This window comes from Osmia lignaria, chromosome 14, assembly GCF_051020975.1.
Source record: "Osmia lignaria lignaria isolate PbOS001 chromosome 14, iyOsmLign1, whole genome shotgun sequence".
Classification (NCBI taxonomy): domain Eukaryota; kingdom Metazoa; phylum Arthropoda; class Insecta; order Hymenoptera; family Megachilidae; genus Osmia; species Osmia lignaria.
The window spans coordinates 872023-899883 of NC_135045.1; the positions used below are offsets into that span (position 1 = coordinate 872023).

At 38.8% G+C, this 27861-nt stretch overlaps 2 protein-coding genes across 4 annotated transcripts; both read right to left on the bottom strand.

Moving 5' to 3' along the window:
• CCAP-R (Crustacean cardioactive peptide receptor) lies at positions 1-26351 on the bottom strand. 3 transcript variants are annotated; one of them, XM_034335189.2, is made up of 9 exons: positions 26219-26351; positions 24840-26116; positions 22078-22467; positions 6870-7005; positions 4213-4410; positions 3364-3458; positions 2936-3191; positions 1137-1317; positions 1-1000 (listed from the first exon to the last, which is right to left on the bottom strand). In XM_034335189.2, exons 3-9 carry the CDS (start codon positions 22225-22227, stop codon positions 805-807), a joined length of 1212 nt encoding a protein of 403 aa, XP_034191080.1. In that variant the 5' UTR covers positions 22228-22467; positions 24840-26116; positions 26219-26351; the 3' UTR covers positions 1-804. The 3 variants fall into 3 exon arrangements, with proteins under 3 accessions (XP_034191080.1, XP_034191081.1, XP_034191079.1); XM_034335190.2 differs by having other exon boundaries at positions 2936-3149; positions 24840-26338; XM_034335188.2 differs by having other exon boundaries at positions 24840-26338.
• LOC117609189 (arylalkylamine N-acetyltransferase-like 2) lies at positions 26341-27384 on the bottom strand. Its single transcript, XM_034335201.2, has 4 exons — positions 27168-27384; positions 26847-27028; positions 26613-26773; positions 26341-26542 (listed from the first exon to the last, which is right to left on the bottom strand). Exons 1-4 carry the CDS (start codon positions 27382-27384, stop codon positions 26341-26343), a joined length of 762 nt encoding a protein of 253 aa, XP_034191092.1.
• Between the last annotated feature and the right edge of the window lie 477 nt (positions 27385-27861).

Below are 27861 nucleotides of genomic sequence, written 5' to 3' on the forward strand. Positions count from 1 at the left end.
TTTATGGTCGCATACGTAATGTATATATACACAGAAGCTGTCGTTCATTCGTTATGTATATATGTACATGTTATACTTTTGAGCGTATCATTTTCCACGTAGGCTGATCGATTGCCAGGCTAATGTTCCTTTCATCCCCCAGAATCTTTGTGAACGGGTGCTTTATTCCATGGAATCACCATTTTTATATGATTGTTCGTTAAATCGAATTTCTGTTCCAGACTTTTACGATGTCGCTTCGAAGGTCTTAGAATTAGGGCACCTGTTAACCCTAACAACGTTGTATCAGCCAAAGGACTTTTGAACGGTAGTGTAACTTATACCTGGAATTTTGTATAATAATTGAATTGTTCGAGTTGGATCACTGTGCGATGGAAGATGAAAGACATTTATTTGCCGACACAGAAGACCAGGCCTGAAATACTGATTACGTAAATAGAAAATCTATTTTACACATACAACGTCGTCTCCCAAATTATGTTTCCAATGTAAAAACGAATATCATATTTGTATAGCAACGACATTTATCAATTTGTTAGGAAAATTAAATAAGACATAATTCGAAAGACGTTCAAAGGTGGGTATACGCTTGCAAATTCCAATATCGTATCAGTTATATAAAAAAGAAAAAAAGAAAAACGATATATTTGCATATCGGTTGACGACGCTGAAGGATTCGAAGAGAGGAGCACTCTTGACAAGCGGATACCCACCTTAATACTCGTTGTCGAGCTTCTTCGAAGCTCTCATTAGGCAGGAGAGTTGATCTTATTGGACAGGAAGCAGGCTTGCATCGTTCGTTTTTTATACTAAAGATACCATGACTCGTTTCCTGGTGGTGGAGTGTAGCATCGCGATGTGACCGCTTCTTCGCGACGAGTGTGCTGTCAGCGAGGTTGTCACTGTGGTTCTGCTGCTACTGTTTGGACCACCGGTGCCGAAACAGTGATGAGGATTCGTCGCACACCATCCAGAAACCCAGGTGATCGCCTGCATGTTTCTATCGAACAAGAACCTACAGCTAGATTCTTGATGGTATCGAATGATTAATTTCACTGATCAGGCATCGTTTGTTATCGCAAACGGTTAAAGGGTTTAAATAATATCAAGTATCCCCGTTGTTTTTGACAACTCACCGTACAGTTTTACAAAATGACGTGCTGAAGAGGCAATATATGATCGGATTGGCAGCCGAGTTTAATGGCGTTAAACTCTGAATGAACGTGGCCACCGCGATGTTGGTCTGTGTTTCCGGTACGTAACCGTAAACTTGGAGGAGATCGAACACTATGTACGGACTCCAACAGAGAATGAATACTGAAACAGTAGAGAAAGAAAGAAGGATTTTACCGCGAGGTAATTGATATTAATTAAATTTTTCTTATTCTAAAATCCTTCTTTCTTTAATTGAAGAGAAACCTAAACCTTTCTGGTAATAGTTTGATAATAAGAGCCAAGTTTAAAGATGGAATGCGAGAAGGAAAATGACGGAGCAAAGAACTTTTGCTTGGTGTTGTCTGAGCAAACAGGAAGGCGACTGATTAAAGGTTCCAGCTCAAGGAGAATTGGTTAAATGCTCGAGTTAGAGGATCGGATGGCAGGTGCCGGTGAACGAATAATCGGAAGCAATTGCGGATAACGAGGTGAACCAAGCATCCGGGACTTTCATCTTCTCGCGAGGCTACTCGAAAGACGAAGAATTGTTAGAGAATCGAATGCTTTACGAGGAGCCTTGCTCTCTTGTCTGCTAGCTTAGAAATCTTACGACTCTTTATCAAGAAACCTCTAGCAGAATCCTTTTAACGTTTCGACGTCTAACGAACTCGAAATCCTTCTTGCGATCCTTTGATCTCCAATTATTATTTCCGCCGTACACCTCATTCCGGTATCGTCGCTGATTCAATTATCAAACGTACCTACTTCTATTTACTCGGTAGGAAAGAGAAAAGAAAGTGGTAAAATTTTAACAGAATTATCTGGCCCTAGAATCACCTAGATTCCTCAAACATCGGAATAAACAGAATGAGATTCGGATCAGGTTCTTTAACGATCACTTATCCTGGTAACGAGCATATTTGGGCCGCTAATGGCCCGATTGTAACGAGGTAAAAGCATCGAATGAACGAGTTCATTGTACGAAACCTGCTGTGTGGTCGGGAGAAATGTTAAGCCATTGTTCGAGGGTTTGTCGAACTGAATAGGTTACACGTGTTTCCACAATTAACTACTTAACTCTTCGTACAATGGGTAGAAATAGAACGGTGATATTTTCTGGGGCGGAAAATTCAACGTTCACGATTAGTATAGTCGTAAGTGGATAAAATGTTAAGAAGGAATACCGATTGTATCGGAGAAAATTATACAGGCGACGCAATTCATTTTTATAGTTTTGTCGGTTTCAAAGCGCGCCAAAGGGAGCCGTTCGGAATCACAGAGGCTATCCTGCTCGTTTGATCCGTTTCGTTGGAAACGATCGTCCGGGAGAGCTGAAAAAGAGGAAATTTTCTGTCCGGCCATCGTGGAGAAGCGAATCTGATTAGTCCGGGCAATTCCAGGCACACGTAAACCCGTTCCCTCGAGGAATAAAGCGAAGACGATGGTACTTTGAGCGACAAGAAACTCGAAACTTCTACAACAGTGCTTGACAAATACAACTCGGATTCGTCATCTCTTCCTTCGTGTCCCGAGGTTACTTACTTTCAGCAAATAATTCCGTTCGATTTCCGTTATTTGCCACCGGCAAATCTGTGTCGCCTTCGAACGTCATTTCCTTGCGTCGAACTGTGCGTTAGATTCGAAGAAAAACAAAGTATTTTTCAGATTTAACACCCTCCGAAGTTACAATTCCAAGATTGGCAATTTTCGACGAAACCAATTTCACGATATTGCGAATTTCAAATATCGTAACATCTTTAAAGATACGGTGGTCGCTTACCGAATACTATGACGAGAGTCATTTTCACCGTCTTGACCTTCGCTCGAGGGATCAGCCCTCTGGAAGACGCCCTCCTGGTGTCCCTGGTAGGTCCTTGGCGTAATGCTCCACCTTGTGACCATATAGTAGCTACGATCACAGCATAACAGCCCCCTATTATCAGAGCAGGTGCTATAAAGAGGGTAAAGCTGACCAGGCTCATGTAGATCCTCCACTGCAACGGAGAGCCCAGGTCAATCCAGCACTGTGTCTTCCCCTGGTAAACGATCCTGTCTATTATGCTCGTAGTACGACCAATTCACAAACAAAAATACACTAATCATAGCACGTTTCAACAAAATCCATCGTGATTAACGCTTAGGCAACAGTAGGCTGAGGGAATCGCTAATCTAACACGCGACGAACTTAATTAATTTTATAATTGTTACCTGTATCCGTTTCTCCTCGTACAGGAATATGATTGGAACACTGAATAATGCCGACAAGCTCCAGGCACCGATGACCAGTGCTCTAGCTCTCCACCCTATTGATCGAAATGATAAAATTTAAATGCCTTTCGGCGATCTTTCGATACCTTTCAAATTCAATATCTGTAAAACGAACGGCTGCTTTCAATATAGAATTCTCATGTCACGGCTCATTTTACGCTCTAAACTGAATGAACAGATGCACGTAAAGTCTAGGGTAACTGAAAGTTTCGCGTCTCCAAGTTTCCTCGTTTCCTCAGCCGCGAAACTTCCGCGACAGCTGGCGGTTTATAGAGAAAAACGAGAGAGAAAGATACGCGAATATACGTTCGATGCAATAAAGAAAGTTCCTCGAAATCGTATGTCACTAACAACCAACCCGTTATTCTCGTTACCAATTCGTCGAAGATTTATCGCAGCTACGTGGAAACGACGTTATTACTTCGAGTTATATGCATGCATTATAATATCCTGGGTGTTAATCAGATTCCGCGAAATCACCGCTTTAGCTGTAGCTTCTCCCGATTAAGTCTAAATTATGCGGCAGTTCGGTCGGACGAGCACCATGGAGGAAATTTCCTGCTAAGAGGAAGATATTAACCCTTTTCGCGCCTTCGTGCATAGTTTGAATTATACAATAGTAATATCGTGGTTGAAATGGAATGCAACTAACTAAGCTGTTAGATGCAGTGTTTACTCAGCGAAATTGTTATGTCGTTACTGTTTACTTGGTGTCGAAAACGAGAGCGGTTCGACAAGAATTTATATGATTTCGATTTGACAGGATATCTGGGTCAATAATGTACTTACACCTGCCAGTGAAATTCATCGGTCTGGTGATGGCATCGTATCTGTCGATCGACAGAGCGACAAGTACGTACGTAGAGCTGTAGGTAACAACAGCTTGCATGAATCGTATCAGTTTGCAAGCTACGTTGCCCGCGTGCCAGGTCACCGTCGTTCTCCAAATTATATCCGTTAGCACGGATATCAAGCCGACCAATAAATCTGCAACAAGATATATGGAACCGAGTAAAGTGATTCATCGCGAAAACAAGAGCTATTATTATAACAGCTTTCCAACGACCAACGACCACTTAATTCACCAATGAATGAACAGTCTGGAAAAAGATACACGGTTCGTTAACCCTTTTACTTTTCATTAACGATAAGCTTACAAAGTTGCCCTTAAAAGTCTGAATAAAAATGTATTAAAATTCAAATAAAACTTACTTAAGATGTTAAAACAAGGAAATAAAAATTCGGGATTGGGAAAGAGGCGATCGACCCGAAAGTAACATAAACTGGAGAACATAAAATAAAAACGAGATTGAAACTGGTTAAAGATAACATATTAAGACAATATATACAAACATCTTCTTTAATGCGAAATAAAAGATGAAAGGAATGCGGTACAGCCAGGAATGTCTGTTCTTAAAGGCGAATGGGTCGTTTGCATGCGGGCAATTAAGCAGGTGAAACCAGTGGCTAAAAGCTGTCGAAATTTTCGCTCCTTTACGAGCGAATAACCAGAGAATCTGATTTGCAGCTAATGAAAATCGATTATTGCGGAGACGCTATAAAATTTCAATTTGTAAGCGATCCGTGCACAAGGGCGCTTAAACTACAAGTGACTGAAAGCAACATTTTTTTCCTGCACGTTCAATGCCGAAGAGTTTAATTGCAGCAAATATATAAGAGATTACCCACTTTCAACGTGGAAGGGAACTGACGATGGAAACGCGCGTTTTACGAACCGCGTGATTTTTCGCGCGGCGGGAAGGCCTATAAAGAAGCAGTTTAAAGGGATGTCGTATCGAGTACTGCGAGTTCTAGATGTGCCATTTGGTTACTCGTAAAAAAAACCCTTCGTGATGAGATTTCATTTTAGGGACTCCCTTGGGATTCGAACAGAATCCGGGACGGTGTACATATTTCTTCCGATATTGAAACTCGATTTGGACTTATCACTGGTGATGGGCTGGTAATCATTTCGAGCATATCTATATTTCTCAAAACTTTCAATGTCGAATAAGATTTGTTTCATTTAACAAATTCAAATATATAATAGTGTGTCTTCGTTCCAACAGTACAAAGGATTTTCACTGTTTGTTTTTTTTCCACTTCATCTTTTCGACCCAGTTCCTTTCCATAGAACAATGGTCGCGATAAAGCGATTTCAAGAGAAATAGATGGCAAAAGAAGCGGAACGATTTCACCCTAGCTTTTTCTTTCTTTCCTGTAGAAGGAGCAAAAATTGTTCGATATAGAGAGGTGTGTTGCATCGATAGCGTTTACGAGCTTGAGAACGTGAACTCGTTGTCGTCGAAAGAACAAGCGAGCTTTTACGTCCTTTAGCTTCTATATTATCATCTCTCGTATTTTTTCAAGGGTCTACATATATACTTTTCACAAGTGACGTTTTACAGCCTCTGGCGATTGAGTTACAACCGTTTAGTATTTCTAGAAACATAAAGCTCCTTCCTGTTGTAAATTCTTGACAGAAATTGCCGGCTTCGAAAGAAAGTTACTTTCAAAAGTCGCCAGTCATATTATTAGTATTAACTCTATCGAACGTAAAAGTTCAATGACTCGGGGTATATCTCGTTTCATTTCATTTGGAAAAGTGAGTTTGTACGAGGTTGTAACAAACCAAAACCACCATCGAGTTACGATCGTTTCTTCTTACTTTCTGGCGCCGCGCTTTTCACCAAGGACAATGGACGCGAATGGATACCAAGAGAAACACAATGGCGGTGGATAAAAAGTGGGAAGAAAGGGAAAGAAGGATTTGTAAGGATTGAAACAGAATCGTTATGCGGACGAGCTACCATCCGCACGTATGTAGGTCCATGAACCAGTCAAAGTTTTCGTTATCATCTATACGAGAGCGTAAAGCTTGTCTCCGCGCGTCTAACTCTAAACGGAACGTAAATCTTTATAGCCACGAAGCTTGACTTTCGTATCTCTGGAAGGATATTTGCATCCGTTGGTTCCTCCTTCTGAACCGAGGAAAATATATAAAATGGATTTGAAAAATGTCAAAGTTAAAAGTTTATTTTGTTGCCTGTCGAGTGGAGCATTTGGAAATGTCAAAAATATAACGGGATTTCACGATTTAAAAGTCTCTTAACAAGTTTCGGCTAATAAAATTTTTATAATCCTCAACGATCATAAAAGTATTTCAAATTTAGTATTCCGAAAAATGACGTTCGGTTGAAATGGTCGAAAATCGATTTCGTTCCTCCACTTTCTTCCATTTTCCGCAAGCATAAGAAGCAAATCGTTCGCGAGTCGTGCAGTTACAAAGTACTTGGAAGAAGTAGTAAATTTAACGCTCTTCTATTTGAAAAACATCGAGAACGGAATCGAAGTTAAAAATATCCAGTTCGTTGTTCGCCACCATTTATGGGGATCCTTTTCCCGAATGAAAGCAGAATTTTCGACGCATCGTTCGAACAACTCACCTGCAAACGCCAGTTGTTTGATAAAAAAGTCCATCCTTGTCTTTCGACGTTTGCCCCATAGGAGGCCAATTAGCACCGCTATGTTGCCCACCACTATCATCGCGAATAGTAGCCATAACACAGTGAATTGTTCCGTCTGCAACAAGAAAAACCATTTTTTTTTTTTTTTAATTATCATTAAAATATTAGGAGCATCCGTTAAAGAGAAAACACGATCGTCCTGTTAATTGATTCGTTTGCGTGGGCACGCGACAAAGGGATTGTGCGAACGCAGACATTTTTCACCGTTGAAATCGCTGTCATGGCTGCCCAATCGGGCTACCGTCATAAATCAACGCCTATCCGATGAACATGGTATTTATTAGCGGGATAATTACGAGTAAGAGGAACGTCACCGAAGGCGATGTCAAAGTTTCGCAATGCATCCGGACGAGCCATGGATCGATGGTGGATCGATGGTCGTTAACACGTTTGCCACCATGGTGGCCACCGGTTAAGACCGACGTCTCAAATGCGATGTAATCAATAATTAATAAAACAGCCGAGGAAGCAATATTCAATTACACAAGGTAATAAATTGAAGGCTTAAATTTGAAAATTAATTACAGGTATCAAACAATTAAAGGAATACAGATGGACGGAAGGTTTCGAGTGTCATTAAAATTGTATCTAGCTCATTGGAAACAATAAACTGAATAATTATTATAGTTTGCCGTACTAAATACGGTTATTTCTACTGTTCCAATCAACGTTTTGAAACTTCTCGGTTTCCAGGTGGGTCAATCTAGAACCCGTACCAATATATTCTGAGAAACTTTCTCCATGACAGGATTATTAAAGCGAGCAAACAAGCAATCTGCAAGCAATCAAGGAGGTAAAACAAAAAACAATGCGAAATGGTAATTCAGATTCAACCACTCCACGGGCGGCCAGAAAAGTTCAAGTATTGTAACCCTTCAAAGGATATATGTACAGAGTGGTTCGTTAAAGATGAAACGTTTAATTAGTTGCTTTTAAAGGGAGAGTGAAATAAAAGGGGGAAAAAGAAATTGAAGTTACTTTGCAAGACAAAATCAGATCTTTCTTCACGTGTATCTGATGATTCAAATTTATCATTGCCCATTGGCTTGCTTATCACTTTAGCCAGATTCTAGGTCAAGAGGTTAATGCGAAAATTAAGCGCAATTGCATTACATAGTATGAAATTATAACGCTTTCTATACTTCATCTTTCCGGGATCAAATTAGCATGTCAAGTAGCACAGTCATCAAGAAATTCGCCTTTATCGCCGCGGAGTTCAAAGTTCCGGAAGGAAACAACGACAAAGGGATTCATTTCTATAGCCGAACAAACTACAGAACGAGAGTTGAATGTCGTTTCATTCTGTACCGGAGAGAAAAACTTCCGGTCGGTTTTTATTAAAACTTCTAAAAGGCTGCGTAAATCTTGAAATATGTCAACCGCAAAATAGAGAAAAGTTGGAGGCTCGCGATTGGTCAAAGCATATTTCCTCGTTGTTCGATGACACGGGTCATTTATGGAAAATCAATATATACTATTCATTATTCTGTTCCGTTCGGTTAAAATATCTTGTGTAATCTTAATTGCTTTCCCAATGATTTTATCCTAGTTAGGGCAATTGAGTTATTTTTTAATCTGGACTCTTTGGATTCAATGAGATTATTAGTTTCGATTTCGAAACACGCCCATGTTGGAGTCCCATTGCAAAAGTGGGAGGATCGTTAAGACAGCAATTTATGGTTGCGGATTCTATGGGGAAGCAGCTGCATCGAGCGAGAACGCACTTGCGTTACCTTACGTTACATTGCGCAGGATAAACATTCGATTAAACTCCAGGATCCTGCACTGATTATCAACTGGTCCATCTAATTGAAATTGTAATTGCAGGGACCATTAAATTGAAATGGCCATCGGGCACGTAGAAACGTAGTTGTTTCAGACTTTACCAATTGATTTTATATTTGACTAAATTTTCAATTAGAACGAAACGGGACATTTGTTTTTCAGGACTTTATTTAATCATCTTGTATAATTGTACAAAAGTTTCTCCCTCGAGTAATGGTTTCGTAATTGGGTTAATTGTATCGCTCCACAGAAGACAATTAGTTAATTTAAAGGCAGCCAGGAGAGCAGCTATTATATTTTTGCCAGAAACCATACGCAAATCAATTACTTGGCATTGTTAACGGCTTATGCGATCGTTTCAATTCAATGGCACTATTTCGCTAATTCTACACCTGTCTGTTTTAATTATGAATCGTAAATCAGTTTCAATTGGAATTCGACTCGCGTTTGGTGCACGCGTCGATACAACATCGTTCAATTAACTAAGCAAACTTTCGTTTCTCTATTAAACCTGCTATGATATTCATTAAAAAATTGAAGAAAACGAAAACAAAAATTTTTTTTAAATATTAAATCGTTTGAAAGGAATAACCTGCGTTGGTGGTATTATTGATTTTTCAACATAGAATTATATTTCCCACTGCAATTTACCACACGATCAGGTAATGCATACAGATAACTAATTTATATGTTGGAAAGGTGGTTCAATTTGGTAACTCACAAAACTAATTTAACTTGTCACCGTTGAGTTCAATGATAATTAACTTCTCTCTTTTTTCTTTTAAATTCAACGATCACTTGAAAATCCTCGTAATTATTCCCTAAAATGTTACGTGGTTTGCAAATTAATCGGTGCATTAATATTGATCGTTCGTCGAATCGTGTCGAATGGGATGTCGAAATTCGTCATTAGAACTGATATCTTATTCCCTGTGAGGTCTGACCTTCGTTTCATGAACATGCCCCATCACGATTAACGAACCAACGTGGCAGGCTAACTCCAGTATTAATTCATTAATACCAATAATTAGAAGTTTAAAATAAACGACCATTCTCCTAGTTTCTCCTACAGAATGGCGGTATTCCATTGCGCGAACCAATGAGCTAAGAAAAGTCAGCAGTGCAACGTTATCCACGCCTTTCACAGGTGGAGACTCACCTGACGCTGCAACTATCTATAGACAACCATGCCAAACGATTACTAATAAAAAAATACTTGCCGTTCCACGTCGCTTCTACATTTTAATGTACCCAGGTACAATGTACACCTTGAAATCCCCCTTCTTAGCGACGCTCCATTCAAGGATTATACGACTTTGCTAGAGGGCTGCGTATTTTTTCCTGAACGTCGAATTACCTTCGTCCCATTGTCAGGAAAATATCGCCGAATCGACGAAAACCAAGGCCCGGGTAACTACCACTTTCGCCTTCCTTTATTTCCCTCTGCTCGTCGTCCTGACAAACGTACGGCTTCAGCTTCTTTTATTTTATGACAAAGAACGGTATTCCTGTGTACCTTACCGATCAAAAGTTTCATTCATCACTCGTACCCGAAGGACGTATCTGATTTATCAGATTTATTGGAAATGAAATTCCTAACGAGAAGAGAAATAGAATAGTCTGAATAATTCGTACGTATGACTAACAATAGGAGGGTAACAATAAAGTGTACTTAAAAACGAGATTTTTCCATTATCCGGTATTGTGCACTGGATCCGAATGCTTTACGACACAGTTGCTCTTATTATCGTGTAATTTCGCGGCTCATAAAAAAATAGCCGTTGATTTAGTGTCCCGTTTCGCAGCTGTACGTGATGGGCAACACTTACCCGACAGCGAAAGAAATCCCGGGTGTAGTTTAAGGGTGACATTAATATCCTTAATCCACTACGAACAGATGCGATCTATAACTTGAAAAATCCGCTACATGTAATTTCACGTTATCGTAATTCCTCCAGTTAACACGTTCTTTTTCGTGTGCGACGTATACGACCGTGTGTTTGACGAAAATTTTTATTAAACTTGAGCAACGACAGTTTTTATCGCATCACCGGGGCAAGCTTAAGATGTTAATTCACTTTTAAGAAAAATGAGCAAAAATTCCATAACCATCTTATAAGCAAATTTTATAGTTGAAACCCTTCGGAATTGTTAATTAAATTGTCGCGAAAGCTTTTTTTTCTTGCTTCTAAAACTCTTGTTTTTTCTTGTTCCTGAATTCTGCTCGATGGAATATTGATTATTGCCAAGTAAACGGTGAAAATTATCGGCAATATGAAAAGGAACGTGCTCGATACCAGAGATACAATATTAAGCATCTCCTGTCACCGAAATGAAAAAGAAATAATCCGAGTTTGTTCGATGGAATGGAAAGCAGGTGCGCGAAAGGAGGCTGAAAATATCGGCAAACGCAATTGGACGCGATATATGTCGATCTAAAATATGATTTTAGAATCCATTATGAAATAATATAATCATTTGAAAAGTTTTCTCTTCGTTTGCCCGCAGTTCATTTGTTTAATATGAAAAGTTCTGTGCATTCTCTGATATGTCGGCTACAATCCCGTTGTTATTTCATTCACAAAGACGTCCTGTTTCACAGGATTAACCCGGAACGAAGTAAATCGACTACCACAGGATTCCCTTTCATTCCTTTTCCTTGCAGGTATTCCTCCGGACGAGTCAAGATTTTATTACGATCGTCGGTACAAGAGTGAAAATTTTATTTCTCTCCTAGCTGTGACACTATTCAGGACGAAATATCCTTCGACTTTAGGACATTTGTCGAGGATTCTCTCAGTGTGCGCACAATTTATGAAAAGACGTAAGTACTTGATTCGACTTTCCTATTGGAATACGCGTATTTCCGATTCTTTGAAACTATTCTATTGATTTCTAAAGTGGAAAGTTGGCAGATTACGATGTTAAAAATATCGTCAATTTAATCTTCTTAATGTAATTATGTTTGGTCAGCTAAAAATAGAACTCATTCTCTATATTGATCTGCTTAGAGCCAATTCAGAGCCTATTTTTGTAACGTCCTGTATACACAACGAAAGAAAATATCTAGAGTTTGTTATTTAACTTCCATTAACTGTCTCTAGGAGTACGATATGAGAGTAGATGGAGAATCGTACTCGTTTCCTCGAAAAATCTAATGAAACTAGGATGGCTGTAGCACGCTCTCGTCGACAGAAATTGAGATGAAAAGTCAGTCGTTGACCTGTACTTATGTACGTAGGAGGAAACTGTCGTCCTCTGCCTCCCTTCGGTGATTTTCTGAAGCAAGGACTCGAATTACTTCGTTACTACCACGTTCGCGATAGACTTTCACGTTTCAATCTCTCTAGATTTTCAGCTAAAGTCTGGTCTATCAAGAAACATGTTGTAAGTGCAGGGATTATATTTACATCAATTTTAACATGCTGGATCATTATACACGAGTTGAAGGACGAAGAAATCTTTCCCTTATTTATACATTCAGTCGGAAAAATCACGAGATTACTTTTGTTCAAATACATTTTTCATTCAGACACACTGAATCCTCTTCTTACCATTCATACATAAACCTATCGCACCATCAATTTTATTTTTTTTTCCATATACATATAACCTTGAGACGTTCTTCGGTAACTGTAGAGAAGAGATATTTTTATTGTGGAAAGATAGCCCTTTTTAATCACTAATCAGATTTTACTCCAGTCTGATATAATAATAGCGCAATACGTTTTAGAGATCTGGATCGTAATTAACCCAACTTGGCCATTCGAGGATCGATTTAGCATTTTAAGAATACTAACGTTATAAAAAATTAATTTCATTCAACAATTATATAATTGAGATAACTTATCTTAAAGTTCATCCATTTGGTGAATGTTTGAAATTGCACAGAATATCTTAAGCAGGGGTTGTTAATTGAACCGGTACATGGGAGGGTAAAAGGATAAAATATGGAATATTCAGGGAACATTTCGTTTCATAAAGCAACCTGAAAGATGATCTCGATTACCATAAGATTCATAAGTTATTCTTCTTTCTAGGTAGAGAGTCATTCGATGAAGTGAAGGTGGATTGTTATCGTCAAAGGATGGATCCATCGATGCTTGTACTTCAAAGTGTTAAACGTGTCCTTTGCAAAAAATTCTTTCTGCAATTTTTTGTTGTATCACGTTACAAATTCATCAAGTTTAAAACCCAAGTCTCTCTTTGAACAAGAGAGAAATTTGATTAAAATTTCGTTTCAGTAACAAACAGAAATCTTCAATCTCATATTCAACAGAATATTTTTAATGGATTGCAGATTTCCTCTTTGAGTAATTATGAGAAAGTAATTGGACAAATAGATCCTGTACGAGAAATGGCAAATTAATCTTATAAAGAAAAAGTTTATCAAAATGTAAAGGATTATAAAGTGCATCATTTTGTTGTTAGTGAAACGTGCTTTTCTTCTGGGTTTTTTTTTTCTTTATCCTGAAAGAAAATTCCAGGATAACGAGGTAATTATCATATTCCAAACCTCTGGTTCGATATTACAAATCCTGCGCTCCAGTTAAGTACAGCTGGTGGAGAAAGGTTTCTGTGCAGCCTGTTAGAAGTTACTTAACACGTTGACTGGCACAGGGGAAACGTCCGTATGTGGTAAGACACACTTGAACACTTTGAACGCACGTTTCACCTATGGCTGACACATGAATTCCCTGAAGGATCTGTCTTCTATTTTACCAGATACCAACCGATTTACCCAATTACTATCATACTAAATACTTGAGAGAACAGATACTCGATAGTAAATGCTAAATGCTTGGAGCTAGATTTATTGCGAAGGAGATTACTAGCTGGAGGGATTTTCAGGGAATACAACGTGGCAATTAATTCTATGGCTATCAATGTTACCGAGATTCCAGAGCTGAAATTGTTTTCTAAAACTTTCCTCCCTTTCTTCCATTCGCATCGTTCGCTCATTTTTTCGCGACCGTTTCGGGGGTCGAAACAGTTTTTGTTCGGATTGCTCCTTAAAAATCGCGCTTCTAATGATCGAGAAGGCAACAAGAAGATTCTGTGATCTCGTTTGGCTGTTGTTCTCGGTCGTAAAGATTTTAAGAAGTTCTTTTCGAGACCGGCCAAACTTACCGTTTGCTTGCGGTAAAAAGAACTTGGAAACAATGGAATCTTCTTTTACGTTCAGGGTGTTTATTTTTATCACGATAGAACTTCTGAAATGTTAAATCTTTAATAGAGAATTATTTCTATTTTACGACTAGCCAACGTAAAAATAGAAAAGAATTTGATCTTCATTTCAAGTTCGCGATATCTTCACGTTCTTTTACATGCGAATGGCACGAATTAACACCTAGGATTGAAGTAACGACAGAATTCGTATCCCATAAACGATATTCTTGAATTTCTTTTATTATTTTAACGCAGCAACTTTGTGTATTTACCTCAACTTCCTCTCTTCAAAGTGCTAGGAAAAAAAGTAACTGTCTGGAAACTTTTGTAGGACACTGTAGCTGCTCGTCTTCAAGAGATATAAAAGGTTATAGGATCACCCCTTGAAGAACATTCTTTTCATTTTTTCTGGATTATTTTATGTACTCGAATAAAAAATAGCTGAGAGGAATTAGATACGGATAATTAATTTCAAATTTTTTAGACGATGCGACTTTTCTTTCAAAAAAAAAAGTTTGATATCGTTTAAGGACTATATTGACCAGGAAATCAAACGACTCGAACTCATGTTAGGAAAATTGACATTTTATATGTATCTCCTGGTAGCAAATGCTTTCCAATTCCCGAAGATAAACAGCGATGGCCCGAAGGGTAGCTCAAGTTGGGGTGGATTCCCATGTAAATTATGTTATCCTGACGACTGGATATGTTTTAATGCTCCGATACCTAGGCGATAACCGTACCTTAGGGACGCAGGGTCCTACCATTCAGGAGTTCTTTTTTAAACTAAGATTTCAGATCCCGGAAATGGAACCATCGAAAAACTTTTGCTATAGAATTTTTATAGCTTTCATAAGACATTTTTCTTATAATAAAACTTTTTATTGTATCGTTACCCTTCAATATAATTTCTTGGTACAAAGAATATTTTTCCCTTTATACGATGTTCGATAATATTTAATTTAATGGCGCTATGCGTTTGTAGCGTAGGGAACAGTGCAACAGACTGCAAAGTTTAAATAATACCGGTACACAATAGCGTGCATCGTTGAAGACGATCGTTCTTTCACAGAATCGCGCGGTACGATGCTTCAAGGAACATTGTACAAGGAAACCCTTTCAAAACTGCATAAGAATACTTCGAGGAAGCATCAAGAATTTCTCTGAATCAACGAATACACTTTTGATTAAACGCATATTGAAACGCATAGTTTACAACTACTATAATATAAATAACAAATAGAGAAATTGCTGCTGGGAATACTTGGACGAAACTCTTATTTAGATTAAAGGGTAGATAAACTGTTACCGAGGAAAACTAGCATTTTCGCGAAGATATACTGATCTGGAATAACAACGGAATGACGTTATAAATATTCAGCTAGTAATAACGTGGTTGATGTTATTCGCTTTGGTAAACAAGCGATCCTCCTACGCTTATTGAAATTAGGAAAACGTTGAATAACTTATAGAAAGATGAGGCGCACGAAGTTTCTCTTGATTATTTATTATTCCAGAAACTTCTCGACGATGAAAACGATTAATGGACCAATCGAAGAGGAAAACACGTTTCAATCATCCGTGATTAATTCGATGTCGATGGTCCGGCTCATTGGAGGGTGTAATTTCGCATTCCGGATGCTCTCGAAGATTTTTATTTCGCAGATTGATAAATGTGTTTAATTATAATCTCTAAAATATAATAAAAGCATGCAATCTAGAAAATGAAAATGAAATCAGAATCATCGTTGTCTCAGTGGTCCACCGTCGAGGGGTTAATTTCGAATGATATAGAAAGAGAATGGAATTAATTATCTGATACGAAGGATACAAGTGACGCAATCAAGTATCGAGAAAAGTTTTCCGGCACGTGCAACCCCTGTGTTTCTGTTTTCCCCGGAAATCGGCCGAAAGTGGGCGGACAAAAAGCTGGAAAAACGAGGGTGACGCAATATCGAGGGCGAGTAGGCACTTTTCTAACGAAAAGGGTTTCCTATAACTGAACCGACGGAGAAATATGACTCGACTTAGCCTCCGGGGTCGATCCACTCTACCTTTATCCCTTGGCTTTTTCTTTCCCACCTAGAACCTCGACGCGCTCGTTTTTGCCGCGAATTTACTAGCGCGTCAATCATGATCGAAAAGCTCAAGATAACTTCTTCTAAGCGTGTCGCAGTTGGTTTACAAACAATGCGATCAACGAGTGGAAAGAACATCGAGATTCAGTGGATAGTTTGCGAGAGAAATTTCCAGGCTTATTACATTCCGCTCTACTTTGAATCTCGTTAGCTGCGGAACACAGAAGGACGACTGTACACCAAAACAAAATTCCCTTGGATCCGATGCTGGTATTCGTTAAAGTGTCGCGACGAAGCGAGAATACGTAATACGCGTTTGCGGCACTATCAGTGTAATTTTCAAGGGAGTCGATCGATGCTCGCGCCGTGTAATCTGAACAACCGGTTGATGTATGGGGCCACATTTCAGCGAGGACAGGCTGGAATTTTCAAGATTACAGCATTTCTTATTTCGCGTCGTTCAACCACCGAGCCACCGGTGTATCTCAATAATCGTCGGTTAACCACGATGCCGTGCTAATCTGTTTACTTTCTGCTTTCGATGCAGTTTACCGATGGTTCATTTATCTTCTTGACCCGATATCGGTCGACGAAATTTCAAAGTTCCCATGTTCTTCTACCGATGGAACGAGCACGATTGTTTTTGTCGTGCCAATTTTCTCCAAGTTTCTTAACTTATAATTAAGCCCGAGGATAGGTGTTGTTCATGGTTTTCCGATAATGTTTCTTCACCGACCATTCGTGAACTCGTCTCCCTGATTTTTCCCCGAGGTGTTCGGGTCTAATAAAATTCTTTCGTGTTTTTCTTGCTTGAACGATCGCTAACTCCGAACGTACACAGGGTACAAGAAACTGTGAGGAATCCCGTTTGCAATTTATTGCCCCCGTAGGAATCGTACGGTCATCGATTCACGTTACATCTGATCCTTTTTTGACGGCAGACCAGTCTGACCCTCTGCGACACCTTCCATTCATCGCAGCTTTACCTTTTTACCTCTTTTAACTTTCCTTAACCCTTCTACGATTGAATATGACTGGTAAGGAAAGGAACTTATGATTCGATCGTAAAATCATGGGACGAGACGTTGCTAGTTGAAGGGTGAAATTAATGGGCAAACGTCAAGTGGGTTAAGAAAGTTACATGCCCGCGATAATGTATACACTATATCGAGAACTTTCTTAATTAAATGCAACTCCAACACGGTTTGGTAAGTGCATTGTTTTCTCAGCTGTATTGTTCGTGTACTAACAACGCGCCGAAATTTCTAGGAAACATCCGTTTCGTTTCCGTTCGATAAATATCGTCCAATGTTGTTCATATGTTGCGCAAACAAGTGTTCGATTCATTAGTTGAATAATGAAAATTACCCGATGAAGTCATTTAGATACAAACTCGTAATAGCTGAACATTGTTACTCCCAATTGTCGAGTTATTCATCGGCGCCTCCATTCAAACATTTGTCATACGCTTCTGTCACGAGTTAACACGAACAACTCTTTCAATTTTGCAAAAAAATAGATGTTTCAATTCCTGTCGTTTAAAACATTGGAAAAGGCTTTCGGTGAAATGTGCGTGATGGACAGCACTTTGTTGTCGCCGGAATTTTCAATTTTCATCGCAACAGGCGATATTATTTCTTCAAACTCGAAATTTTCTATGATTTGTGTCAAACGCGAGAGAAGTTAGCGGACCTTCCATTGTTTCGTATAGCTTTTATACGTAAATTGGTGTGATTTTTTGGGCCATCCACGTAATAAAAAATAAATTGTTCCATAGAGGTGTGGGTTCAGGTAATCAGGCGAAGCTTTTTGGAAAATAATACGAAACGACCGTTCCCACGATAGACATCTAATAAACCTTGTCCCGTGATGCATTAAAACTAAGGAAACGAAGGAGCCGAGTGGTTTTTACGGGTTTAGATCCGCGTCCCCCTGTATTCCGGTGATCCAGAAGATAAAGGACTACGATGGAGTTGTTTACGGTCGCTCGGACAGAATGAACTTCCAAGTTCCCTGGCTGGTTTAAGACACAGAAGGGGGAAAAAGAAAAAAGAAAGGACGATGTTCTTCCGTCTGGAATCTAGACTTTAGATCATACGTCTTCCCTCTTGATATCTTATTCCTTATCAGCCGAGTCGATTATTCTGATAGGAAGGATGATTTCGCATGGACCTCCGGTGTCTCCTCTTTATCCTCGTCAAAGGCGCCAATTATTTCGAAATTCCAGATTGCTAGTGGGTTTCAATGACCGAGAAACGGAAATTCTTTCTTAACTAGTAACATTTCCACAAATTACCAGATGACACGTGAATCTATCATTCAGGAACGCGTACTTTCTTGTCCGACTGTCCGCGAGTATATTCGCTTAACGTTCGCATTATTTTTAATGCCGCGACTAGAAGTCTAATTTTATGTTCGTCGGAGCGCGGGCGAGTTGCGAGTTGCCAAGGAAATTTAAAATACGATGGTAAATATCGCGTTATGTCGCCATGTCTGTTACCGTTTGATCTCGTGCATTATTTAAGAGAACCGTTATCGTTCCTTGTGGTACAAAGTAACGTAAATTTTCAGCGCAAACCAAGCTACGAAAGAAGCAATGTGGTATCATTGCAAATGATAGGTTTCTATGGGTTCGATTGGTGGTTGCACGTATATCAAAAGCGATTGTCATTGAACGGTAATATTTCACGCATTTGTCAACTTGTTCGGAAGTTTGGCAAATGACGCTGGACGTATTGATAACAATCCATCGTGACAAATAATTACACGACGGTAGGTGATTTCAAATAAATCGACGGCAATCTGACAATTTCACGAGCGATTTTAACCCCTTGCTTTATAATATTGATGTTACATCGGTGACATAATTTACAATTGAAATCTGCATTGCATTTCTGACCGAGTTAAATACAATTTTGAAAATTTCATGGCTATGCGCATTTTTTAAACCAAATGCCATATTTTTTTCTGAATGAACAAAAGAAGACATTACTTGCAAGTGACCTCGAATAAATGTCAAGTCATTGTTGAGACGAAATTGCCACCTGCAGCTATTACATATCGCGGTGTTTTGTTTAGAAACGATCGTTTCATCGCAAGTGCAATCGTTTGTATCGATGCACTTGTACTTGCACATGCATAATTAATTCGCTCGGTCTGTACCTTAGTACAAAGTAAATTGCTCTAACTTGCGTTGAAGTATATATATAATATCTTCTATGTTTCAACATTGCATTGATTCAAAGACTTTTTCAAATTTCAATATCGCTAAGCAGCAAAAGCATTAGTGTTTCTCGCTAAAACGATCTTCCCTTTCAGTTCGATCATCTCGTAGACACGATAGTTTTGCAACCTTCATAAATGTCCCATCAAACTTAGGACACCTCGTGTATACGTTTCGTATCAGGTTTATGACGAATATGCTCAAGATTCGAAGGTTATTATGCGATATGATTCTTCGATAGAACCGAAATTGCATATAGCGTTATGAAGACCGTTCTTTACGACTTTGTTCGGGGTTATAGCGCTTGCGTTGATTAATTAATTTACCTAAGAAATTCTAGTAAAAAATATCGAGTATACTTCGCTTTCGGTTCCCAGAAAATTGACTTTCATCAAACTTTCTGCATTCGAGATTCTTCAGCTACTTTCGAAACTATCATCGCACAAAGATTGAACTTCCCTCAGTTAGTTAAAGATCGCAAGAAGAAGAAAAAACATGGAGCCGAGTGGTTGTAGAGCGGTCTCGTGTTGATTAAAGTTAATTAAAGCTTGCGTTGAGTACACACAACGTATGACGCACCAGGTGTGTCGTAAGAGAAACATTATTAGATCCAAATAACCAAAAAGTTTGGGTATTTTCCGTCGAGTGTGGAAATGTTCGACACGTTCCAATAAGTTCATCGATCGATGAACCGGACAGGGAAACTATTATACCAGGAACATTCACAAAAGCGAAACTTTTCCCAGAAACTTTCAATATCTCTTCCAATATCCCGCATGTCGGTCGACAGAAATTGTTTGAAAATCCCGTAGTAAATCAAAGCGAGAAGTATCGATTCCGGCTACGATATAACGAGACAGTTCGATTGAAAACATCGAGTGAAAAGGTGGTTTTTCCCATTTCGCTGTCGGATCATTTTGTGAGCTTAATTTTATCATTCTCCAACGTTTCACGTCAACCAGCTCCTTTTTTTTTTTCTTTTCATTTTCTTCCCCTCTTTTCTCGTGACTTCGGATTCCTAGTAAAAATAATCGAGTTCCCAGTGGCGGACTTTCTGCAATCAAAGGTTAGCTGACGAGAGGAGAAGAAGGAACTCCCGGTCGTGAGGATTTTACAGAGAAGAGAACGCGATACACCTTGGTAGAAAGGGGACAAGAAACGAGCAGGTGACAGGACGAGATTGGTGACAGTCGGGAGAGCATCGTGGACAGTGTGTACCCATCGCTTTGAACTCGATCGATTCCTATCCACCGGAGAATCGAGACGTTTCACCGACCGAGATCCTTTTCGATCGATAACAAATCTTGCTACGATCCTTGAAATATGTTGCTTTGCTTTTTCTCCAGGTTTTACCGTGTTCTTATAGAGCTCCGTGAAAAAGGAGAAACGTCGCTTTACGAATTGTTATGTTTCTTTCAATCATTTTTATAGATAAAGAGATTTCCGACCGCGAGTTGTGTGTTTTTTGTACGGTTTTTAGAACAAAAATAAGATGAAAAATAACGGAAGCATCGAAATCACTGTGTTACTTTTGTCCGGTTGTTTACATCGACATTGATTCGAAACGATCAGCGGCTGATTGCGAACTGTAAATCGTTCGTTTTATCAGCGGGGAAGGAAATTCATTGGTCGGGAATGGTTGTCATTCGGTGGTTAAATGGTTCGAGATGGAATTTTGGCTGGTTGACACGTGTCAGGGGAATGAGTAGAAAAGGAACAGGTGACAAGAGAACGATGGCGTTCAGTGTCTGACGAATTACCATAGACACCAGACAGGCGCCTGTTTTAATTCGAACGTCGACATTTTCGCCTGGCTGTTTTGGCTAGCCGGCAGACAACCCTCTTTCTCGCAGCAGAGTGCGTGCCGAAATTTAATATTCGATCTACGCCACACGTCTCCCGATTGCTAGCTTTCGAAATTTAGCTGGGAATAGAGCGACGAGAAATACGGCTAACAAACGGCAGAATCACAATTATCTACGCTCGGAACTCGCCACCTTCGTAAATTTCCTTTCGAATTGCTTCGACGACTACCGAAAATACCAGTCGAATATTTGTAGCTTGCTACGGAACGTTTATAGGGTTCGACGAACTCGTCTTTTAGAAATTTGTTTATTTTATTAAGTCACCAGAGTGTCACTCTTTGAGGACTACCATGCCACTTTACGTATTTCAAATATGCGTATCATTCACGGCCTGTCATGGAGGATTAAACGTGATTACGGCAAATTCTCAAAACTTTCAGCACGACCCCCTTACCCGATCGGTTATCATAGTTGGAGCTTTGTCACAAGCGTGAAATATGGTTCTTTTATCTTGAACGATGGAAGAGACCCAGAAGGAAATTTATGTCGACTGAGATCGCGATGAAACGAAGTCCTTATCACAGTTTTCCATTATGTCCCTACGAAAACTACCATAAACATCTCTTGACCTTCCTTTGTCGTAGTTACACCAAACGTTGCTGATAGTACGCTCGACGCGGAAATATTTTCATAACATTTTTTTCGCGAGCATTATTTTCTGTCTGATAGCAGTAAAATTACTAACGGGCTTTATCGAAGCAAAGGGATACGATAATTAATCATTGTCAATGATAATGATGTCGCGTAGGTGATAACGTTCTTCCGGTGTTTAACCAGAAGAAAAATTGCAATTCCAGAAATAGTATTTTTATAATTATAATGCGCAGAAATTGAAAAATGACTACTAGGGGTAGATTTGGAGCGCTTCGATAAAATGTTCCACGGCCTTCGCATACCTGAAGGGTTGTCCTCAACCTTATTGTCAGTATTTACGAGGTCGATGATTAGCCGTCTCGAGGGTTTCGAAAGTCTTATATTTATAGGGCACGATGTTTTCTTTAACTCACCTCGTAAAAGTAGAAAGAGTCGATCTCGTCCGTCGCGTTGACGTCCGGCAAAGTGATGTTGAAGAATTCCGGAAGGTAGCTAGAGCGGTTCTCCGTGCGGTTCCCATTTTCATTCCGATCGATTTCTTCGACGTTTCGTTCCACGGACATGTCGTTCGCGTCCTCTAACGATTCCTCCTGCTCTTCTATCGTTATCGCCGCTTCAAGTTTTCACTCCAACAAGCTGCCACGAAAAATTCATGGCGACGAGAGGTAAGCCGGCTAAGTGTCCGATGACTTCATCCTCTCCGCGATCGATCATTCGATTGATTCGCGAACAAACGATTCGCACGTGTCTCTTCAATTTTTTATGAATCGTGCCTCGAACATTCTTTCACGGTATTCTCGAATCTGAATAAACAAACAATGCACGTTTGTTTGTATATTTGCGAATGGAATGAAAAATACGAACATTTATTTCTGTTCCACGTTAAACCTCTCTTTGCTTGTATTTTCACCGTCAATTTTTTCTCCTAAAAATAATTCATCTCATCGATCTGGAGTAAATTAAATAAATTGACCGTCAGTTCTGATTGTAAGAACCGGGAACTAACAAAGAATCCTGTGTTAAAAAACTTTCACTGAGCTGAAATTTGAATAGAATCGACAAAAGTACCTTTAGAATGCACGCTTCAATCAAAGTTACCCTGACAGTAATCCACGAAAGCAAGGGTTCAAAAGAAGCGTGCTATACGTTCAGTTCAATGAATTCATGGACAAAAACAATGGATCTCGGTACCTACTGTTTGTGAAATCCTATTGAAATGATTAAACACAGAGAGATTTGGATAACTCTGACCATTCTATACACCTGTGTTTTATCGGTGGAAATAAATAAAAGAACATTATACAGCGGTGAATTCAGTGTTCATAATTTAATATTTTGTATTGAATGGTTTCAATAAAAGTGTTTTTTCACGCTTCGGTTATCGATTGAGGGTTCGATAAAGTTTGGTGAATGAAACTCGTAACGATTAAGAGAATGGCAACGATGCCCGTGGTGTGCAAAGGGTCGCAACGTGACCGCTTGCAAATGCGATTCTGAAAAATCAGGACTCGAGAAAGAAGAACCTGTTCCGGCAGAAATAACGTTTTCGTGCTACGCGGGAGCATTTCGTTACACCGGTTACACGTACACCGTGGATAATTTTGCAAGAGTCGGTGAACAGAAAAACAACTACCTACTCGAAATCTCCGTACGATGATCAACAAGTTGCTAGCAGAAAATGGTCAAGCATTATTAAATAAACAATGGATTGCGAACAGAATCATAAGATATTTCCTCTTCGTCATCTGGAAAATCTTTTCCGCCTACGAGAATATACAAAATTTCATATCGCTTTGACGTACATAAATATACGAAACGTTGGACCCGACGAAAGATACAAAATTCGTACACCATCGTCGTTTAATTTTCCTTTTCACGGCTTCCATTTCATTGCTTTTCCAAATTAACAAACATTTTTGTTTTCGGCCGAGGTATATTTAAAAAAGCAACATTTTCTGTACGCGCAACAATTCCCTCAATTTATATCAGATTTCAATTGGACACACGTATCGACTCGATAGAAAACAAAAAAATACAATGCCTTTATTTTTGCAGTCGATACAGTATTTTCACTCAATGCTGCTTCGCTCGAACAATAGTCCATTTATTTAAATTGTGAAGATTGTACAGATACGAAAAGATACTATTTTTTATGTACATATAATAGCACATCATTTTCACATCAATGAAAAAGTTTCGTAGAATTAACCACGAGAAATAAACTGAAAAAAAATGTCAAAGTTTGCAGAACATTTCCGCCAGCTTTGATCTATGCTATTTCATCAACTTTTTAATAAAAATAATCTTCATGTTTAAAGCCAGTGTGCGGAGCGTATAGACAACCCCAGTAAAATAAACAGTAGAAGCTTCTACAAAGCTGATCAAAAATTCTGATCGCAAGATTATTTTCAGAAAACTACGGATTTCTTTTTTGGTAAATGCTTTGATTCTCACAGAATATTATTAAATGTATTAAGTTTCTTTTTTTTTCAGAAAAAGTGGACCGAAATTCGAGGAGGTTTGTCCAAAGTTTCATTTAGATTTCGAAGCACGATTAAAATTCGTTATTTCTCTTCTTTTGTGGACAGAGATTTGTTCACAAATTTATTAATAGTATCATTTGGATTATCGAGACACGACTAAAATGATGACGATTTTAGCTGGGACTTTGAATGAAACGAAATTAAACCGGGGATGAAGAAATTTGATTTTCCAGAATATTGTTAAAAATGTATACACTTTCAAGCACCTTTAGCTATTCCAACGTGTATTGCAATCCCGATTCGGAAATAGGAATACAGTGATAATACTTGTTATAACTTTTTAAAATATTTTCTATGCAAATAAATCTTCGTTTTATATGATAAGTTTAAATTTGAATCTATATTAACACGTTGACAGAATGAAAATGAAATGTGTATTATAATGCATTGACAAATGTTTAATTCATTGACAAAAATCAATTCACTTCTCCCTCTTAATCCCCTGATCCCTGGTCTCACGTCAGTTTAAATCCCAGTGCGAGAACTCTATCAAGGAGGAAATAAAAAGAACAAACGAGCGTAGCTACGTTAATTACGAAGCAAACACTATAACGTGGAAAGCTATTTGTTCGTGAAAACAATCTGAGAAAAATAAAAAAAAAAATAGAAATATGCCGCGGTGGCTTTATCACCTTCGACAAGAATCCTTGGGCCGCTTTTTAAGACGGGTACATTTTTGATTATCCTTCTTTAATCGCGGATCGTCGTGTCATCCGATTGGCGGCTGTGCGAAAGTTACAGGAAAAGGAGTGATGTGATATCGGCGATGTAAACAGGACGAGAACGAATGGTGAAGGAATCGGGATGAAAACGAACGAGAACACACTTCCTCGTACGACGCGCCGAACGCGACTGACGCGTCTGCCCTTTCGCGGTAACTCTATAGCGAAGTACGAGTAACGCGCGCATGCGCGTTGAATCGATCATGAGTGTTCGTTTTTAAAGTTAGATTTACGTGCTTATTTTCATTTTATCAATCGGTTACATTAATCAACGATACCGATAATGTTGACTAAACGGTATTTATTTTAAACATATTCTGAACCTTGTATCATCTACGACGATAACAAGGTTAAATGGAACATTTAATCAATGTCATGTAAAGCTACATCCTATAAGATTGAACAGTTGTAAAAAATATTTGAAAACAAGAAAAAAGTCACGACTTTAAATGTCACCTGAAAACGTACCCGTCACTGTGAATTATCGACAACACGTACACTACTGAACATCCTCGATGCGAACGTTAAAATTTCGCCAATGAAACTCGACATTTAGAACATCAGGAAACTCGTGTTTTTTTTACTCCCACGCTGTGAGCAACCATCTGTCAAGATCATTAGTTCGCTCGCGATGGTACCTGCTCGAGAGAATCAATTCGAAAGAAAAATTATGGCGATAAAGAAGAGCGGGAAACTGGTGTCGGGAAGTTGTTATCTGTCCGGCTCGATTATCGAACGGTGGGTCGCAGCATGAGTCGTTAATGAGCGTGCATCGAATTACTCACTGGTTGCCCACATTTCGCCAGGGATGGGACACGAACGCGCCAGCCGAATTTCGTAACCTGTGTGTATCTCGGATGCATTCGAATGTCGCTGCTTATCGGAACGAACGGAAGTGCGTTCACCTGTATTTTCGGCGTGCACCTATGATACAACAGTTAGACACCGGTGAACAATTGAAATTCGATGAATGTCACGCGTGGTGTATGCGGTAACACCGTTCAATTCTCCATTAATTTCCAGAGATAGAAAGACCCTAATATTCCGATATCATAAAAATTTAATTTTCACGAGATTTTATAATCTGCCCACGTTCCAACGAAGATGGTACCCATGTCAAAATGGTTGAAATTAATTTTGAATATAATAAAGGTTTCATTTTTCACGATTTTTGGTGATAGGGGTATCTGAAAATTAAAAATAATTCCAACTAGAAAGATACTCGTACCTTCGGTAAGGATTAAAATTTTTGGGTACGGGTAAATACGATCGCGAAGGATTAAACTTACATCTACTTAAATGTAATCCTCTTTGCAAATTCATTTCATCCTTTTTACATCTATATTTCGATACCTAAATCTAACGTATTATTATCCCAAAAGATATCATTTATACTTTCACAGGTACAAAGCTAGTATAATCTTTTGGCCATTATTTTCAACGTCTTCGCTTCGATGCCCGGAAATAGTAGATTTCCTTTTTCGTCCACTAATTCCTCGTAATTTTGTTCGATCAGGGTCTCGAAGCCGCATCGTTCGGCCAATTTCTGTGAAATAGGCGAAGTGAATCCTGTAGACGTTACCTCGATATTGTATTCACGTCCTACGTCCTCTCTGTGATAAACATATATCGTGTAATGTTATGAAAACGTCGAATGCTCTAGCCTGTTATGATTTTACGTACCTGGCACGAAGAAGATGACCGCCCATAGCAGATCCTCGATACGAAGGGTGTACAGAAAGTCCAAAGGCACCCATATACCGATCAACACCGTATTTCTCGTACACCTGGGCTTTCTTGCTTATATCTAATACAACATCCAATATACGTCTTGGCTTTATCGGCTGAAAATTATTTTCACGTATTTAAACAGAGTGTAACCATTTCGGAGGATATAAGAATAATAATGAAAATCACCATTGAATCGGCATAATCCTCTTTATCGTCCTTATGACAGAATACAAGTACATTAACTGCTGCGATTATCGGTTTACCACCATTAGGATTCTCTGTAAACGCTGCTATGGATAAACCATGTTTCAGTACCTTTTTCCATAGTTCTCGGAAACTTTCTGCGAATTCTGGATCATTTTTTCCATCTGGAAAATAAAGGAAAATTAACGTTGCGTTTAATTAGTGGTGTTATCGTGTTTCTACTGTAGAGCGGTAATTGGGTAATTGACATCAATTAGTACACCATAAATCAAGTAGGATAAAAAGGAAATAATAATAACTTACTTGAGCATTTACACATAGGCTCATCAGGAATAAAATAAGTGCACATGTAATCAGCTACTTCGTCGTACCTGTCCTCGGGTATCTCTTGAATAGAAAACTTTATCGGTGCATTCTCCTTCCCTTTTATAACAGTTTCAATGACTCTCCATACTTTTGGTGGTCCGGGAGGTTTGATAGGAAAGGAAACAGGTGGATTCGTCTCTTCATTTACGCTCATATCTCTTTCTTCGATGAAGTAAAAGCTAAAGTCGACTAATCAAGCAACCAATTATGCACACTTGATCTACACTCCTATTGTCACTAATTCCCACAGTAGCTGTTGCTTCTGTAAGGTCTTCTAACTGAATGACTGGATGAATTGTGTAATAGAGTGGTTGTCCGTTATCATATATATATGCGTACACTTGTTATCGTCGTTTCGCTACAAGCATCACTTCAATTTAATAATTTCTAGTGTATAACAGTGGTGACCAAACCACGGAGAACCATAGAGAATACCATATCATTTATAAGAATACCATTGTAAATACATATAATTGCAATCGTAATCGTGCGATGAATTAATAAGTAAAATTAATTTTAACAATCTGGCAACTACACTTTATTGCATCTTGCGATTTTGGATTTAAAATGATAGGAAAAATTATCAATTTTTAAATTACAGTTCAAATTATAATTAGCCACGAACTAAAGT